The 16596-nt window shown below is 49.5% G+C and overlaps 1 protein-coding gene across 1 annotated transcript in view; it reads left to right on the top strand.

Annotated features, from left to right (window-relative positions):
• Nucleotides 1–16596, top strand: part of GTF3C1 (general transcription factor IIIC subunit 1) — a 1928973-nt gene that overhangs the window by 1879566 nt on the left and 32811 nt on the right. The window contains exon 36 of the mRNA XM_069210709.1: nt 6876–7068. Coding sequence (XP_069066810.1) covers nt 6876–7068 — 193 coding nt within the window. The remainder of the gene's footprint in view (nt 1–6875; nt 7069–16596) is intronic.

The raw sequence follows: 16596 nt of genomic DNA, 5'->3' as shown, positions 1-16596 counted from the left end.
CAAATACCCATATACAGACCAACATTTGGTCTGTAACCTGTGCCTGTCGCCCGAGCACAAGGAAGAAACTTGTGAGGCCTGTCGTGCGTTTCGATCCCGAAAAACGCTCCGTGACCGGCGAGCCAGAAGATTACAGATGGCGTCCACGCCGATAGGACACAGAGAGTTCGAGGAACAAGGAGAAGAAGAGGAAGCCTTCTCTATCCATGAATCGGACTCGGAGGAATTCGACGTCCACGAAACAGTGAGTAAGACGTCGAAGCCAGCACACAAGAAAACAGACAAGGCCCAGGGGACGCCACTGCCAACAGGCCATGGCTCAACCCATAAAGTCGGTGACCGCCCATCGGCACCGAAAAAGGCCGAACTAGTGCCGAGATCGTCCGACTCGGGTCGAGACACAGGCACGCAGCAATCTCGGGACCGAGAAAGTGCTGCCGACAAAGATCGACGCCGAGACAGCGGAGCCGAAGCTGCTCGAGGCAGAGACAGCGGCACTGAGGAGGATCGACGCCGAGAAGTTTCGACTCCAAAAAAGAGAAAAGTCGCCTCGGAGCCGAAAACGAGTAAGGACATAGTTTCGGTGCCGAAACGACCGGCAACCGAGCCAACTACCAGCTCATATTCAGAGGAGCAATCACTGTCCTCTCAATTGCGCAAACATAGATTCGAGGAAGAGTTACAGTCCACTGAAGTAGACCACACTCAAAAGCGGATCTTCATACAGAGTGGAACAGGGAAGATCAGCACCCTTCCCCCTATTAGGAGAAAAAGGAGACTTGAGTTCCAAACACAGGAACAAGCACCACAAACAAAAGTGGTGAAGAAGGTAACTCCGCCACCCTCTCCTCCACCTGTAACTTACATATCACCGGCACAGACTCCGTCACACTCACCGGCTCACACCACCATGAGCCAAGATGACCAGGACGCTTGGGACCTATACGACGCCCCAGTGTCAGACAACAGTCCGGAGGCGTATCCTACCAAGCCCTCACCACCAGAGGACAGCACAGCGTATTCACAGGTGGTAGCTAGGGCAGCAGAGTTCCATAACGTGTCGCTACACTCGGAACCTGTCGAGGATGACTTCCTTTTCAACACCCTCTCCTCCACCCATAGCACCTACCAGAGCCTGCCTATGCTCCCAGGAATGCTAAGGCACGCAAAGCAAATCTTCAAAGAGCCTGTCAAGAGTAGAGCAATAATACCAAGGGTGGAAAAGAAATATAAAGCCCACAGACCCTGCTTTCATCACCTCACAACTGCCACCAGATTCGGTTGTAGTAGGGGCAGCTCGCAAGAGAGCCAACTCTCACACATCAGGCGATGCACCACCTCCGGATAAAGAAAGCCGCAAGTTCAACGCAGCTGGAAAAAGGGTCGCAGTACAAGCTGCACACCAGTGGCGCATCGCTAACTCTCAAGCGCTCCTAGCGCGATATGATAGAGCCCATTGGGACGAGATGCAGCACCTCATCGAGCATCTACCCAAGGATTTACAAAAAAGGGCGAAACAGGTGGTTGAGGAGGAACAAAACATCTCCAATAACCAAATACGCTCCTCTATGGATGCAGCTGACACAGCTGCAAGAACAATTAACACAGCAGTAACCATAAGAAGGCACGCGTGGTTACGAACATCTGGCTTTAAACCGGAGATACAGCAAGCGGTGCTCAATATGCCATTCAATGAGCAACAATTGTTCGGACCTGAAGTGGACACGGCAATTGAGAAGCTAAAAAAGGACACTGACACTGACACTGCCAAGGCCATGGGCGCACTCTATTCCCCGCAGGGCAGAGGCACTTTCGGCACCTTCCGCAAAACAACCTTCAGAGGGGGGTTTCGGGGTCAGGCCACACAAGCCAGTACCTCACATTCAACACTGTCTACCTACCAGGGACAGTACCAAAGGGGAGGCTTTCGGGGCCAGTACAGAGAAGGACAATTCCCTAGAAACAGGGGAAAATTTCAAAGCCCAAAAACACCTGCAACCAAACAGTGACTCACAGGTCACTCATCCCCTCCACACAACACCAGTGGGGGGAAGAATAAGTCAGTATTACCAATCTTGGGAGGAAATAACAACAGACACTTGGGTCTTAGCAATTATCCAACATGGTTATTGCATAGAATTTCTCCAAATCCCTCCAAATATACCACCAAAAACACAGAATATATCAAAACAGCATTCAGACCTTCTGGAAATAGAAGTTCAAGCATTACTGCAAAAGAACGCAATAGAACTGGTACCAGGTACACAAATAAACACAGGAGTTTACTCACTGTACTTTCTAATACCAAAAAAGGACAAAACACTGAGACCAATCCTAGATCTCAGAACACTAAACACCTACATCAAATCAGAACACTTTCACATGGTCACGCTACAAGAAGTGTTACCATTGCTAAAGCAACAAGACTACATGACAACCTTAGATCTCAAAGACGCGTATTTCCACATACCAGTACATCCCTCGCACAGGAAATACCTAAGGTTCGTATTCAAAGGAATACATTACCAATTCAAAGTATTGCCGTTCGGTATAACAACCGCACCAAGAGTCTTTACAAAATGCCTAGCAGTAGTAGCTGCACACATCAGAAGGCAGCAAATACAAGTATTCCCGTATCTAGACGATTGGCTAATCAAGACCAACTCACTGACAAAGTGTTCACACCACACAGATCAGGTCATACAAACCCTCTACAAACTCGGTTTCTCCGTCAACTATGCAAAATCACACATTCTGCCGTGCAAAGTACAGCAATACCTAGGAGCAACAATAGACACAACAAGGGGAATAGCCACTCCAAGTCCACAAAGGGTTCAACATTTCCTAAAAGTTATACAAACCATGTATCCAACACAAAAAATACAGGCAAAGATGGTATTACAACTCCTAGGCATGATGTCCTCATGCATAGCCATTGTCCCGAACGCAGGACTGCACATGAGGCCCTTACAAGAGTGCCTAGCATCACAATGGTCACAAGCACAGGGTCAACAAGCCACAGTAGGTCAAGCCGTACTAAGAACTCTATTTCAGACTACTTCCACTCCTACAGGCTGAGCCACCGCTTTTGGGGAGATAACTGCTTACTAGTCTATGCACAACATGTGTATCTGCAGCTACACATGTCATCAAACTGAAAATGTCACTTACCCAGTGTACATTTGTTCGTGGCATTAGTCGCTGCAGATTCACATGTGCCCACCCGCCTCCCCGGGAGCCTGTAGCCGTTTGGAAGTTATCTTCAACTTTGTACATTTGTAAATATATTACTTAAACCTTAATTGGTACATACTTATTCACTCCATTGCATGGGCACTATTACTAACACACACAACTCCTACCTCACCCTCTGCGGGGAAAACAATCGAAGATGGAGTCGACGCCCATGCGCAATGGAAGCAAAAGAGGAGGAGTCCCTCGGTCTCGTGACTCGAAAGACTTCTTCGAAGAAAAACAACTTGTAACACTCCGACCCAACACCAGATGGCGGGCTATGCACAACATGTGAATCTGCAGCGACTAATGCCACGAACAGATGTACACTGGGTAAGTGACATTTTCATTTTAAGTATCAAATATGGATCAACACCACTATGTTGCAATATGGCAAGTAATACGATTTTCAAGTAAATAGCATTAATCTGTTTTAAAAGTTGACAGTGCAATTTTCAAGGTTAGAAGAAGTATTAGTACAGTTTTGAGGTAAGTACAAGACTTACAGTTCCTGTCTCGGGGGTTGGTTGTCCACAGGTTGGGTTCATGTTAACCCCAAACACCCACCACCAGCAACACGGGGCCGGCTGGGTGCAGAGGTCAAATTTGATGTCGATTTAAAATGGGCTCCTATGGAGACCTCGGAATCAAGCCTGCTTGCAGGTAAGTACCTGCGTTTTCGGAGGGCAGGCCTGGGGGTTTTGGTGAGCACTGAGGGGGCGGGGGGCACAGGTCAGCGCCAAACAAACACCCTCTGCAGCGCAGGGGCAGCTGGGTGCAGGGTGCAAATACAGCATTGGGCTCCCAATGCTTTTGAATGGGGGGGGGGACCCTGGGGTCACAAGTAGGCTGCAGGCTGGGTTCAGGAGGTTTGTTGAGGGACAATTACAGGCTGTACGAGGAGGGCGGCTCCCTGCTGAGTGTTGCTACACTTTAGGTTGGATTCCCCAAGGCCAGGGGGCTGCGGGTGCAGGAGTACCTGTTGGCATCGGGAATCTTCGTCCAGTTCTCTTTCAGTCAAGGGGGGGGGGGGGGGGGGGGAAGAGTCCTCCAGATTTAGGCTGCAGGTGTCATAGTGTTGAACAGGAGGGGTCAACCCAGGGTGGGCACTAGGTCCGAATCGCCTGCGGACCTGCTCTAGTCGGTTGGGCCTCCTGGACTCTGGCCTTGAGCGTCAGGTGCAGAGTGGGCAGGACTTCTGGATCCGGGCAATTCTGGAGTCCTTTATTGAAGTTTCTTTTTGGACAGGGCCGATGTCCATAGGAGATCTTGGTCCTCAGTGGTGCAGGCAGTCCTTGTGAGGCTTTTAAGAAGTCGATGGTCCTGCAGAATGCGTCACCTCCTTGTAGCAGGGCTTCAGAAACTAGACAGGCCTTTAGGGCTTGGGGTCAAGTCAGTTGGTGTCTTCAGTCTTCTCTGCTGGGGGTCAGCTTAACAGTCCTTCTTCTCTCTTCTTGCCGTTTTCTTGAGGTTGCCAGGAATCAAATGTTCTAGGTTCAGGGGAGCCCTTTAATCCTGGATTTAGGGGTGTTGCAGGGGTCAGAGGGCAGTAGCCAAAGGCTACTCTCCCTGAGGGTGACTACATCCTTCCGGTGTCCACTCCCTTTGGGGAGGGGGACACAGATCCAACCCTATTTGTCCCTGTCCTCCAAAATAAGTTGGGAGGATTTTGCAAGGAGGGGGTCACTTCAGCTCTGAACACCTATGGGGTCATCCCAGCTGAAGTGGTCACTCCTCTTTATTTTCCCTAATTTTCCCACCGGACTTGCCGCCAGAAGTGGGGCTTTGTCAAAAGGCGGGCATCTCCACTAGTTGGAGTGCCCTGGGGCACTGTTGAGGCTCAATGCCAGGTGTTACAGTTCTTGCAGGGTGGGTGGGTGTGAAGTACCTCCATCCAGTGCAGGCATTGTTTCTGGCCAACAAGAGTGCAAGGGCTTTCACTTCATGTGATCAGAAACGCTTCTGGAAGTGGCAGCCTGGCACAGACCTGTCAGTCCTGCACTAGAAGTTTGGCTAAAGTACAGGGGGCATATCTAAGATACCCTCAGGGTGCATTTTTCAATAAATCCAACACTGGCATCAGTGTGGGTTTATTGTGCTGAGAAGTTTGATACCAAACTTCCCAGACTTCAGTGAAGCCATTATGGAGCTGTGGAGTTCATAATGACAAACTCTCAGCCCATTTACTGAGTATGGCCACACTGCACTTACAATGTCTAAGAATGATCTTAGACTCGGTAGGGGCATATTGCTCATGCAACTATGCCCTCACCTGTGGTATAGTGCACCCTGCCTTAGGACTGTAAGGCCTGCTAGAGGGGTGACTTACCTATGCCACAAGCAGTTGTTTGTGGGTATGGCACTCAAGGTGCTATGTCAACTTTGTATTTTTCTCCCCGCCAGCACACACAGGCTGCAATGGCAGTGTGTACTTGCTTGGTGAGGGGTCCTTCACGGTGGCATAATACATGCTGCAGCCCTTGAGGACCGTCCCTGGTCACAGGGCCCTTGGTATCAGGAGTACCTTTTACCAGGAACTTAACTGTCTGCCAGGGGTGTGCCAATTGTGGGAACAATGGAACAGTTTTTGGGAAGGAACCCTGGTGCTGGGGCCTGGTTATAGGATCCCAGCACACTCTGTCAAGTCAGCATCAATATTAAGCAAAACATGGGGGGTGTAACCATACCAAAAGGGGCACTTTCCTACAACCTCTGTTCAGGTTTTTACACTCTCTCCAGCTGTCTTCCTCTCACCTTCCTTCCATTTGCTTCCCAGCATTGTCTTCCTTTCTAGTTTTGCTATCCTTTGGTGTCATCCTAATTATATTAATCTTAGCCCCTACTGTGATACTGTAGCCAAATTACTCACCATGACTTTTGCCCTGATTGTAGTCCCATCTTTTTGAAGATTCACGATCTGGTTCCTGTTTAACTTTTACGTTTGTGGTGGTAGTCTGTAAGAGAACCTCTACAGCTTGTATCTATGTACAGAACCCTGAGACCTCTTTGTTAGAGTTGTACTTCTTGAAAATAAATAAATATGTCAAGATAGCTGATGTTTGCGAATGAAAATGTGTTGGACTAAACTGGCAACGCTGAGCCGAGGTCTGAAAAATGTGGCAGGAACAGACATTGGTCATTTTTTTGGGATGTTTATATGCAAAACCGGAACATTGATTTTTAAAACATCTCTAACCTTTTTGACCACCTAGCATGCTATTCAGCTTCTCACCAGGATGGTAACTGTTCACACTTCTGAGCTTTATTAGCATTGTTCTTTTTGGTCCTCTGATAGTATGAAATGCAAATTGGAGAAAATAATAATTACATTATAATTGAAGCAAAACATTCTGTTAAGGACTCTTAGGGGCCTTATATTAGTATTGTTTTATACATTCTGAATCGGAGAGAACGTGGCTAGTGAAAATAAACTGTTATTAATCATTGTCTGTGGATCTTCTGGGCTTTCTGTAATTCAGCAAAATGCATCTTCTGCCTAGCTCCACACAGCAATATGAATGGATAGGTAGAAGGATTAGCCCATGTTTGTTTGAAGCAAGACCCTAAAGATTTAAAACATTGTCAACTATTTGGGTCTTTAAAGATGGAAACGTTAATATTTTCTTTTTTTCCTACTAAAGAGAATACGAAAATATATGTTTTGTTGGAAGACCATGGCGGATTGTGGATGGTAGCCTGAATAAACCGGTGTGCAAGGGAATGATGGAGGCCTTGCTGTTTCACATCATGACCAAACCAGGCATAACAGAGCACTGTTTACTACAGCATTATCGTGGAGTACTCCAGCCTGCTGTTGTCATGGAAATATTAAAGGTAGAGTGGCTTTTGAATGTCTTTCTATTGTCTTCAGTACATTTGTCATGCTATTTCAATAGTATTTATGGAAATCATTTGTTGTATTAGACACATTTAGGGAACAGAAAGACATACCAGGTTAGGACTTTTAGAAAACATCTAGCACAAGGAGGAAGAGTAAATGGAATAGATAGGAAAGGTCACAATATTTATGAGAATTATGGTACTCGTATGGAAAAAATGTCTCGAGTGAATGATGCATTAAGGAGTAAGTCCGACTTCAGTGGGGGAAAATCCCAACGCAAAGCTGATGAATCAATGGATTTTTAATTAGTTACCTAACAGCTATATCTGAAGTAAGCAAGCACTTGGGTGTTGAATTGTGAGGTATATCTGTTTGGATGAAAAATGCTTCTTCCTTGGTATTGCACCCTTAGTTCTGTATCGCATCAGGGTGAGATCTTGTAGAAAGCTGGCCTGGTGTGTGGTGGGTACTTAAGGTACTTACAGCTTATTCCAGGTCCGGGTATCCCCTACTAATGTAGTCTAGGCAGTGTCTAGAAGCCAGGCTTTCTAGAGGTAGCTGTGGATGAGTAGCCAACGCTTATCTAGGAGACATGCAAAGCTCAAGCAATACCACTGTAGTCACACAGCACTTAGTCTAGTAATCAGAAATAGGCATAAATAGCAATAGAAAACAGTGCAAATAGCAATAGACGATAGTGACCCTAGGGGAGCCCAAACCACATACTAAAAAAATGGAATGTGAATGCAGGACCCCGACCTAGGTAAGTGGGGTGTGTAGAGGGGAGCTGGAGGAACTAGGAAACCACAAAGGTAAGTAATACAGTCCCCCCAGTGACCAGGAAGAAAGGAGTAAGTTACTGGATTTTCCCCAAACCTCCCAGAAGGACTAGAAAGAAGATATTGCAACACCCTTACAAGACTGCAAGAAACCAGCTGTGGCAAGGGCTTACCTCCACCAAAGTTGGACAGCTGGCAGAGAGGACCAAGTGGACCACCACTTGTGATGCAGGATCCACCGGGCTCAGGATGAGAGGAGATCCACGCACCAGTCGTTGTTGCAGTTGGTGCCTTCGGATGCAGGGGAGTGACTCCTTCACTGCAAGGGAGATTTCTTCTTCCTTCTCGTGCAAGCTGAGTACTTGCTGTCCTCAGAGGATGCAGAGCTGGGGAAATGTTGCAAAAGTTGGAAGGAGCTGTGACAACAATGTTGCAATCAGAGTCTTTGTCGTGCATGCAGATCGTCGGTTCCTGAAAGGTCCAGTTGCATATCCAGTGGCCAGAAGTTGAGGTTGCACAGGAGTCTGTTGGAATCTTGCAAACCGAATCTGAGGACCCACCCCACAGTAAGACCCTAAATAGCCCTGAAAGGGGGATTGGTCACCTAGCCAGGTGAGCACCTATCAGGAGGGGGTTCGGACGTCACCGGCCTGACCTGGCCACTCAGATGCTCCCCAGAGGTCCCTGACAACCTTGAATTCTAGGTGGCAGCACCCTGGGGCCCTCTGGTGATGGACAGGGGAGTGGTAACTCTCTTTTCCATAGTCCATTTTCACTCCAGAGGAGAGACTGGGGGTCCCTCAACTGGTGTAGACTGGTTTATGCACGGAGGGCACCAAAAGCATACCAGTGGCTTGGGGAGGCTGCCCCTCCCAAACCATGTAACACCTCTTTCCAAAGGGAGATGGTGTTACCCCCCCCCCCCCCCCCCCTTGCCAAAGAAAGGAAATCCTTTGTTCTGCCTTCCTGGGCTTGAGCCGATCAAGCAGCAGGAGGGCAGGAATCTGTCTGAGGGGTGGCAGCAGGTTGGCCTGTCCGGAAAACCCGAGAAGGTGGTAGGAGCAATGCTGGGGGGCCTCAAAGGAGTCCCCAGAGTGCATGGAATTATACTTCCAATACTGGCAACAGTATTGGGGTATGATTCCGACATGTTTGACACCAAACATGCCCAGTTTCGGAGTTAGCATTATGTTGCTAGACATAGGTAGTGACCTATGTCCAGTACACGCATAAAATGGCGTCCCTCCACTCACGAAGTCCAGGAAAATGGAACTGGAGTTTGTGGTGGCACCTCTGCTATTGCAGGGGTGCCCTCACACACAGGTACTTGCCCCCTGCCCTCTGGGCTAGGAGGGCCTGCCATACAGGTGACTTGGTGCAGTGACCTTTAGTGAAAAGGATGAATGCACCCTTTCACACAGGCTGCAGTGGCAGGCCTCCAGAAACGCTTTGCACGGGCTCACCATGGGTGGCTTAATAAACGCTGCATCCCATGGGATCCCCTGGTACTCCAATGCCCTGTGTACCTGGGGTCCATATACTAGGGACTTTCATAGGGGCACCAGCATGCCAAATGTGGGGTGTGTGTGGTCCAAGTAACCAATTTTCAAGGGAGAGAGCATAGTCACTAGGGTCCTGGTTAGCAGGATCCCAGTGAACACAGTCAAAAACTCACTGACAACAGGCAAAGAGTGGAAGTAACCATGCTAAAAAGAGGCTACTTTCCCACAAGTCTGAATACGCAACTCCGCCTCAACAGTCTTCTCTGTCCTTCCATTCCCTTTTGCCACATCATTATCTTTGGACTATTATCCGAGACCATTGCAGAAGAGTTTTGAAGATTTTATAAACTACAAATCTGATAGAAACTTGTAGTTGCAGATTCCTTATTGTAGAATTTCACGCACGCATGTGTCTGGATACAGAGATTTTTCTTCAAGCAGTACCTTTGCATGCTGTCATGTAGCGCCAGTCGACTGCACGTCCACCGTTGGCATTGTGGTCGCTGGATATTACGTTGCAGGTCATATATAGGCGCCACACTGGCGCACTGGTGTCAGTTATTTTCTTTCTGCGCCAGCTTACACGTAGATCCGGAGAGTCACTCAGGTAAGAAGTCATTGAAGAAGAGCAAGCATTCTTCGACTTCATCCCATTGGTCTAACAATGCGACACGGGAGAAGGAGCGTCCTCGCTCTAGGCCTTCTTCTTCAGAGGCTGTATCTTACTCAGCTCCATGCGTCCCCAAGTTCTTGGATGCCGGATCCACCCCTGCCCAGTAAGAAGAATTTTCCAGGGCCATGTGCCTCATCTTTGGGCAGTCTGGCCCTGCCGGGACGCCTTGAGGCCCCAACAGGGTCAAAATGGGCCCTTTCAGGTTCTGCACCATCGGCTTGGGCCTCTGCTTCAAGGGGCACCCAGGGATCAGCTTCCCGATCCGGACCTGCGTCATTCGTACCCTTGTGACTTTCCCTGACAACTGACTGTTCCAGCGTTGATGCTCCCGATGTCACCTGATTATCTTCAAACCCATACTCGTCTCCAGCACGGAGCAACAGCACCAGACACCAACTCCCAATTTGACGGGACTCTGGTGACCAGATCAGATGTTGCCCCTTATTCCTATGGGTACGACTTCGGTGAGGGTATGGAGGGGGTTGCTGGATCCTTTAGAGTTCCAGCTTGAAGACCTTATCGACTGCGCTCAGGAGCTGGGCGAAGCCAGCGGTCTGGATACCTCTCCTTATGCTGGTAGGCTTTCTCCCCCTACCATAGCTACGGAGGAGGGGGCGTCTACTCCATGGTGGTGCGGAGAGCGGGCGAGGTCTTGGTCCTCGAGCTGCCTTCGGTGACTGTCAGGACTAACTTCCTGACTGAGGTGCTTCAGTCTGGGGCTTCCACATCAGAACCCCTTTTGGCCTTCAACGAAGACCCTCATGTATGTCCTGCTGGGGACCTGGTCCAAACCCAGCACAGGGGCTCCTCTGAACAAGACAATAGCCCACTGCCATAGGCCTGTGCCCAACTACCCGGCTTTCCTAACCCAACACCCCAACTCCGAGAGCTTAGTTATCCAAGCCGCAACGTCCCATGGCATGTTCCCTTCTGCCCCCCCCCGGTTAGGGAATCAAAGAGGCTGGACCATCTTGGGAAGAGGCTGTTTTCTTCCTCCAGCCTGGCATCGCTGTATGTGAACACTGCATGCCTTTTGGGTTGTTACTCCCATAACTTATTGTACACGGTCACACAAGTGCTGCCACGGGTCCCGGAGGAAGCCCTGGCCATTCTCTCCCAAGCACTTGATGATGGGAGAGATGCAGCGAAGTTCACAATCATATGTGGGCTGGATGTGACCAAGACTGGGCAGATTGATTGTTTCGATCGTGGCCTTGACGTGCAGTGCCTGGTTATGGACATCTGGCTTTTCAGGGGATGTTCAATCTACTCTGATGGACATGCCCAGTGGTGGCACCCATCTCCTTCGGGACAAAGCATACTCGGCACTGGAGCGCTTTAAAGAGTCCCAGGCTATGGCCCGGTCCCTTGGCCTTGCTGCTACCACTTGCCTCCCTCAGTTAGGTTTTTGCCCCTTTAGTCGCTACAGAAGGGGCCCTCTACAACTTCCATTCCCTACCAGCTGCCTTGCATGCTGCTCAGCCTCTTTGTGGCTCGGGATGTGGGATCCAGCATTTGTGTGGATCTCTGAGCCAGTGGTCTAGCCAGTCCACCATCCCTCCCTCTGCTGCAGCCTCCAAGCCTTCCTGTTCTGGCGCTTCCCTACCAGGGAACAGTCGGGTCAGGATTCACCATCACCTGCCCCGCTGGAATGACATCACACCAGACAGGTGGATTTTCCAAATAGTCCGAAGGGGCTAGTCCCTTCCCTTCGAGACCACTCCTACTGCCATGCCTCCTTCCTCCGATCAGATGACGGAGGATCACCTGGCACTTCTCTGCAAGAAAGTTACAGCTCTCTTGGCAAAGAGAACCATAGAGAGGATTCCTGTGCCAGAAGTAGTTTGTGGTTGTTATTCACGCTACTTTCTGGTGCTCAAAAAGTACAAGAGCCTCCAACTTATCCTTGACCCCAGGTCCCTCAATTTCTTCCTCAGGAAGGAGAAGTTCACAATGCTCACTCTGGCTCAGGTCCTATCTACCCTGGCAACTGGAGACTTGATAGTAGCGTTGGACTTGCAAGACACTTACTTCCATATTCCCATCCTATCTGCCTTCAGACGTTCCTTGTGGTTCGTGGTATGGCACAAGCATTTTCAATTCACTGTGCTCCCCTTTGGCCTTACCAGCACCCCTCGGGTGTTTACCAAAGTGATGCCAGTGGTTGCAGCTCATCTGAGCAGGTTAGGAGTTTCAGACTGCCCCTACCTCGACAACTGGCTGTTGAAGGCAAGCTCACCCCAGCTTGTCGTCTCCCACCCTCAGAGTATGGCGGACCTTCTGCGTTCGCTGGGATGCACTATAAATGTGCCAAAGTCACACACCACTCGCTCTCAGATGTTCCCTTTCAACGGAGCTGCTCTGGACACAGTGCAGGTTTAGGCCTATTTTCCCAAGCGGCGACTCCAGGATATACAGATATTGGAGCCTCTATCCTGGATTTTGGTGAGAATGACTCTGAAACTGCTGGGCCTCATGTCTTCCTGCAGTCTGCTAATGACTCATGCCAGATGGCATATGCGGGCTCTGCTGTGGTGCCTGAAGTTCCAGTGAGCGTAGCATCAGGGGAATCTCTCCGAAATGGTCCAGATCTCTGAGGGGACTGCGCAAGGTCTGAAGTGGTGGCTTTCGAACAGCAATTGGATCAGAGGCAGACCCTCTCCCTTTCCCATCCAGATGTGACTGTAGTGACCGACGCATCATTCCTGGGATGGGGCGGTCACATGGGAGAGGTTGTAGGAGGCTGGCCTGGTTTGTAGTGGGTACCTTGGGTACGTACACCTTATACCAGGTCCAGTTATCCCTTATTAGTGAAGTAGTAGTGTTCTAGCAGCTTAGGCTGATGGAGGTAGCTATAGCAGAGCAGCTTAGGCTGAACTAGGAGACATACAAAGCTCATGCAATACCACTTACAGTTACACAGTACTTATACACAAGTAAAGACAATACTCAGTGTTACCAAAAATAAAGGTATTTATTTGGGTGACACAGTACCAAAAATAGCTTAGAGACAATACTTCTTCTGGAGGTAAGTATTATACACAATATATACACTAGACACCAAAATAATGTAAGTAATTAGGATAGTGCAAACAATAGCTAATGTAATGGAAAAAAAAAAGGTCTAGGGGCAACACAAACCATATACTAAGAAAGTGGAATATGAATCACAAATTCCCCCCTAGACAAGTGTAGTGTGTGCAGAAACAATGGGAGAGTAAGAATACAGTAAAGGTAAGTAAATTACCCCACCCTAGAGCTCAGAAAAGCAGGAGTAAATTACTGCAAGTTTCCTTAGGAAACACTACTCCTCGTAATTGGGATATTGCAGTAACCAACCAAGTCTGCAAACAACAACTGCTGGATTCCTGGACCTGAAGACCTGCAAAAGAAGGGGACCAAGTCCAGAAGTCGAAAGAAGTTCCAGGAAGGGCAGGAGCCCCTGCCAGCCCAGAAGATGGTGCAAAAGAAGAGTCCTCGGTTGGATGAAGACTCAAGAAATGCACCCTAGGAAGATGTCAGCGGGTTCCTGCGTGATGCAGAAGATATCCCACGACGTGAAGATGGATGCAGACATGATTTCGTTTTGGAGGTCGCCAACAGGCCTTGGTTATAACAAAAGTGCATTTTGAGTCACAATGGTGCTGGATGGACCCAGGAGGGACCTGGGGGCCTCAACTCGGTATGAGGAGGAAGAGGGGGCTTTCAGCACTTTAGAGAGCACTCAGGATGCCAGACAGCACCCACAGGAGTCCCAGGACATAGGGACAAAGGAGGTGCAAAACAGGGTTGGTGCAACCCAACAAAGGAAGGTCCCACGCCGCCGGAGAACAACTCAGCGAGTTGAGCGTCACAGGATGGAGTGCTGGGGACCTGGGCCAGGCTGTGCACGAATGAATTTTCCAAATAATGCACAGAGGCCTCAGGAGGTGAAGAAGACACAGTGCACAGGGGTACTGTCGCTCTCAGGGAAGGCAGGTCTTACCTCCTCCAAATTGTGTCAGCAGGACCTCAGGACAGTCTATGTCGATGGGATCCACCCTCTGTGTCCTTAGGAGCACGCTCGTCGCTGTGAGAGGAGTCCAAGCGTACCGGTCGGCATCTTGGAAGGTGCCTGCGTGAGCAGGCGAGTGACTCCGTCACCCCACAGGAGATTTCTTCGGTCCTTCTGGTGCAGGGTGAAGACAGGGAGTCCTCAAAGTATGCTCACCGTGGAAACAGTTGCAGTTGCTGGATGGAGCTGAAGTTGCAGAGGAAAAGTATCCCTTGTGGATACTTAGTTGTTGTTACAGCGGTTCCTGGAGCAGGCTGCGGTTGATCCGAGGGCAGAGGATGAAGTAGTAGTTGCAGAGGATTCCTAAAGGAAACTTCCAAGCAGAATCTGAAGAGAACCCACATGAGAGACCCTAAATAGCCTTGAGAGGGGGATTGGCAACCTTATCAGGTAAGGACCTATCAGGAGGGGTCTCTGACGTCACCTGCTGGAACTAGTCACTCAGAGCATTCCAGAGGGCCCCCACACCTTGCAAAGCAAGATGGCTGAAGTCTGGGACACACTGGAGGAGCTCTGGGCACCACCCCTAGGGTGGTGATGGACAAAGGAGTGGTCACTCCCCCTTTCCTTTGTCCAGTTTTTCACCAGAGCAGGGGACAAGGGGTCCCTGAACCAGTGTAGACTGGCTTATGCAAGGAGGGTACCATCTGTGCCCTTCAAAGCATTTCCAGAGGCTGGGGGAGGCTACCCCTCTCCAGCCTGTAACACCTGTTTCCAAAGGGAGAGGGTGTAACACCCTGCTCTCAGAGGAAATGCTTTGTTCTGCCTTCCAGGGACTGGGCTGCCAAGACCCCAGGAGGGCAGAACCCTGTCTGAGGTGGCAGCAGCTGTAGCTGTAGTGTGAACCTCAGAGAGCTGGTTTGGCAATACTGGGGGTCCATAGTGGAGCCCCTAGTATGCATGAAATTGGTTCCCCAATACCAGATTTGGAATGGGGGGACAGTTCCATGATCTTAGACATGTTACATGGCCATATTCGGAGTTACCATTTTGAAGCTACATATAGGTATTGACCTATATGCAGTGCACACGTGTAATGGTGTCCCCGCACTCACAAAGTCCGGGGAAATGGCCCTGAACTATGTGGGGGCACCTTTGCTTGTGCAAGGGTGCCCTCACACTTAGTAACTTTCCACCTAACCTTCAGCAAGTGAAGGTTAGACATATAGGTGACTTATACGTTACTTAAGTGCAGTGAAAATGTCTGTGAAATAACGTGTGCGTTATTTCACGCAGGCTACAATGGCAGGCCTGTGCAAGGGTTTGTCTGGGCTCCCTATGGGTGGCAAAAGAAATGCTGCAGCCCATATGTATCTCCTGGAACCCCAATGCCCTGGGTACCTAGTTACCATATATTAGGGACTCATAAGGGGGGGGGGGGGGGGGGGGGGGGTCCAGTGTGCCAATTGAAATTGGTAAATGAAGTCACTAGCCTACAGTGACAAATTTAAAAGCAGGGGGAGCATAAACACTGAGGTTCTCGTTAGCAGAGCCTCAGTGACAGTCAAGCACTACTGACAACACATACATTAGGCCACAAACTATGAGCACTGGATTCCTGGCTAGCAGGATCCCAGTGAGACAGGCAAAACACACTGATACATAGGTTTATATCTATGAGCACTGGGGACCTGGCTAGCAGGATCCCAGTGACAGAAAAAAACACACTGACACACTCACAAACAGGCCAAAAGTGGGGTTAACTATGCTAGAAAGAGGCTACTTTCTCACAGAGGTGGAGATCAGAGGCTTCTCGTCTCCAGCGGAGTCCGAGCTCCATATCAATGTTTTGGAGCTCAGCGCGATCAGACTAGCATTGAAAGCATTTCTTCCCTCTCTCAAAGGGAAAGTGGTGCAGGTATTAAAAGACAACACCACCGCCATGTAGTACTGCAACAAACAGGGCGGGGTGGACTCCTTTGTAAGGAGGCTCTCTACCTGTGGACATGGCTGAAACATCAGGGCATATCTCTGGTGGTTCAACATCTGGCGGGCTCTCTGAACGTCAGTGCGGATGAACTGAGCTGTCAATGCCTGGCCGATCACGAATGGCGTCCCCATGTGGAGGTGACGCAAGGTCTCTTTCAGCAATGGGAGAGCCTTGGTTAGAGCTGTTCGCTGAGAACACACAATGTCAGCTGTTTTTAAGTGTTGAAGTTTCCAAGGCAGCACTCGCTTGGGGATGCTTTTCACCTCGAGTGGAATTCACGTCTCCTATACTCCTTTCCGCCAAAACACTTCTGCCCAGAGTCCTCAAGAAGCTAAAGAATAACCCAGCTCAAGTCATTTTTGTGACTTTGAACTGGGCACAAAGAGTATGGTATCCTGATTTCTTGAACATGGCCATCGATCCTCCAATCAGACTGCTCCTTTGGGAGGATCATCCTTCGCAGCAGCAGGGAACGGTTCTCTACCCGAACCTGCCCAGTCTCTGCCTTCTTGCATGGAGATTGAGCGGCAACAGTTGACAGCTTTTGACCTTCGGCTCGAAGTCTGCAGTGTTGTTTCGGCAG

This window comes from Pleurodeles waltl, chromosome 10, assembly GCF_031143425.1.
Source record: "Pleurodeles waltl isolate 20211129_DDA chromosome 10, aPleWal1.hap1.20221129, whole genome shotgun sequence".
Taxonomy (NCBI): Eukaryota; Metazoa; Chordata; class Amphibia; order Caudata; family Salamandridae; genus Pleurodeles; species Pleurodeles waltl.
This window is presented reverse-complemented; position numbering and strand designations above follow the sequence as displayed.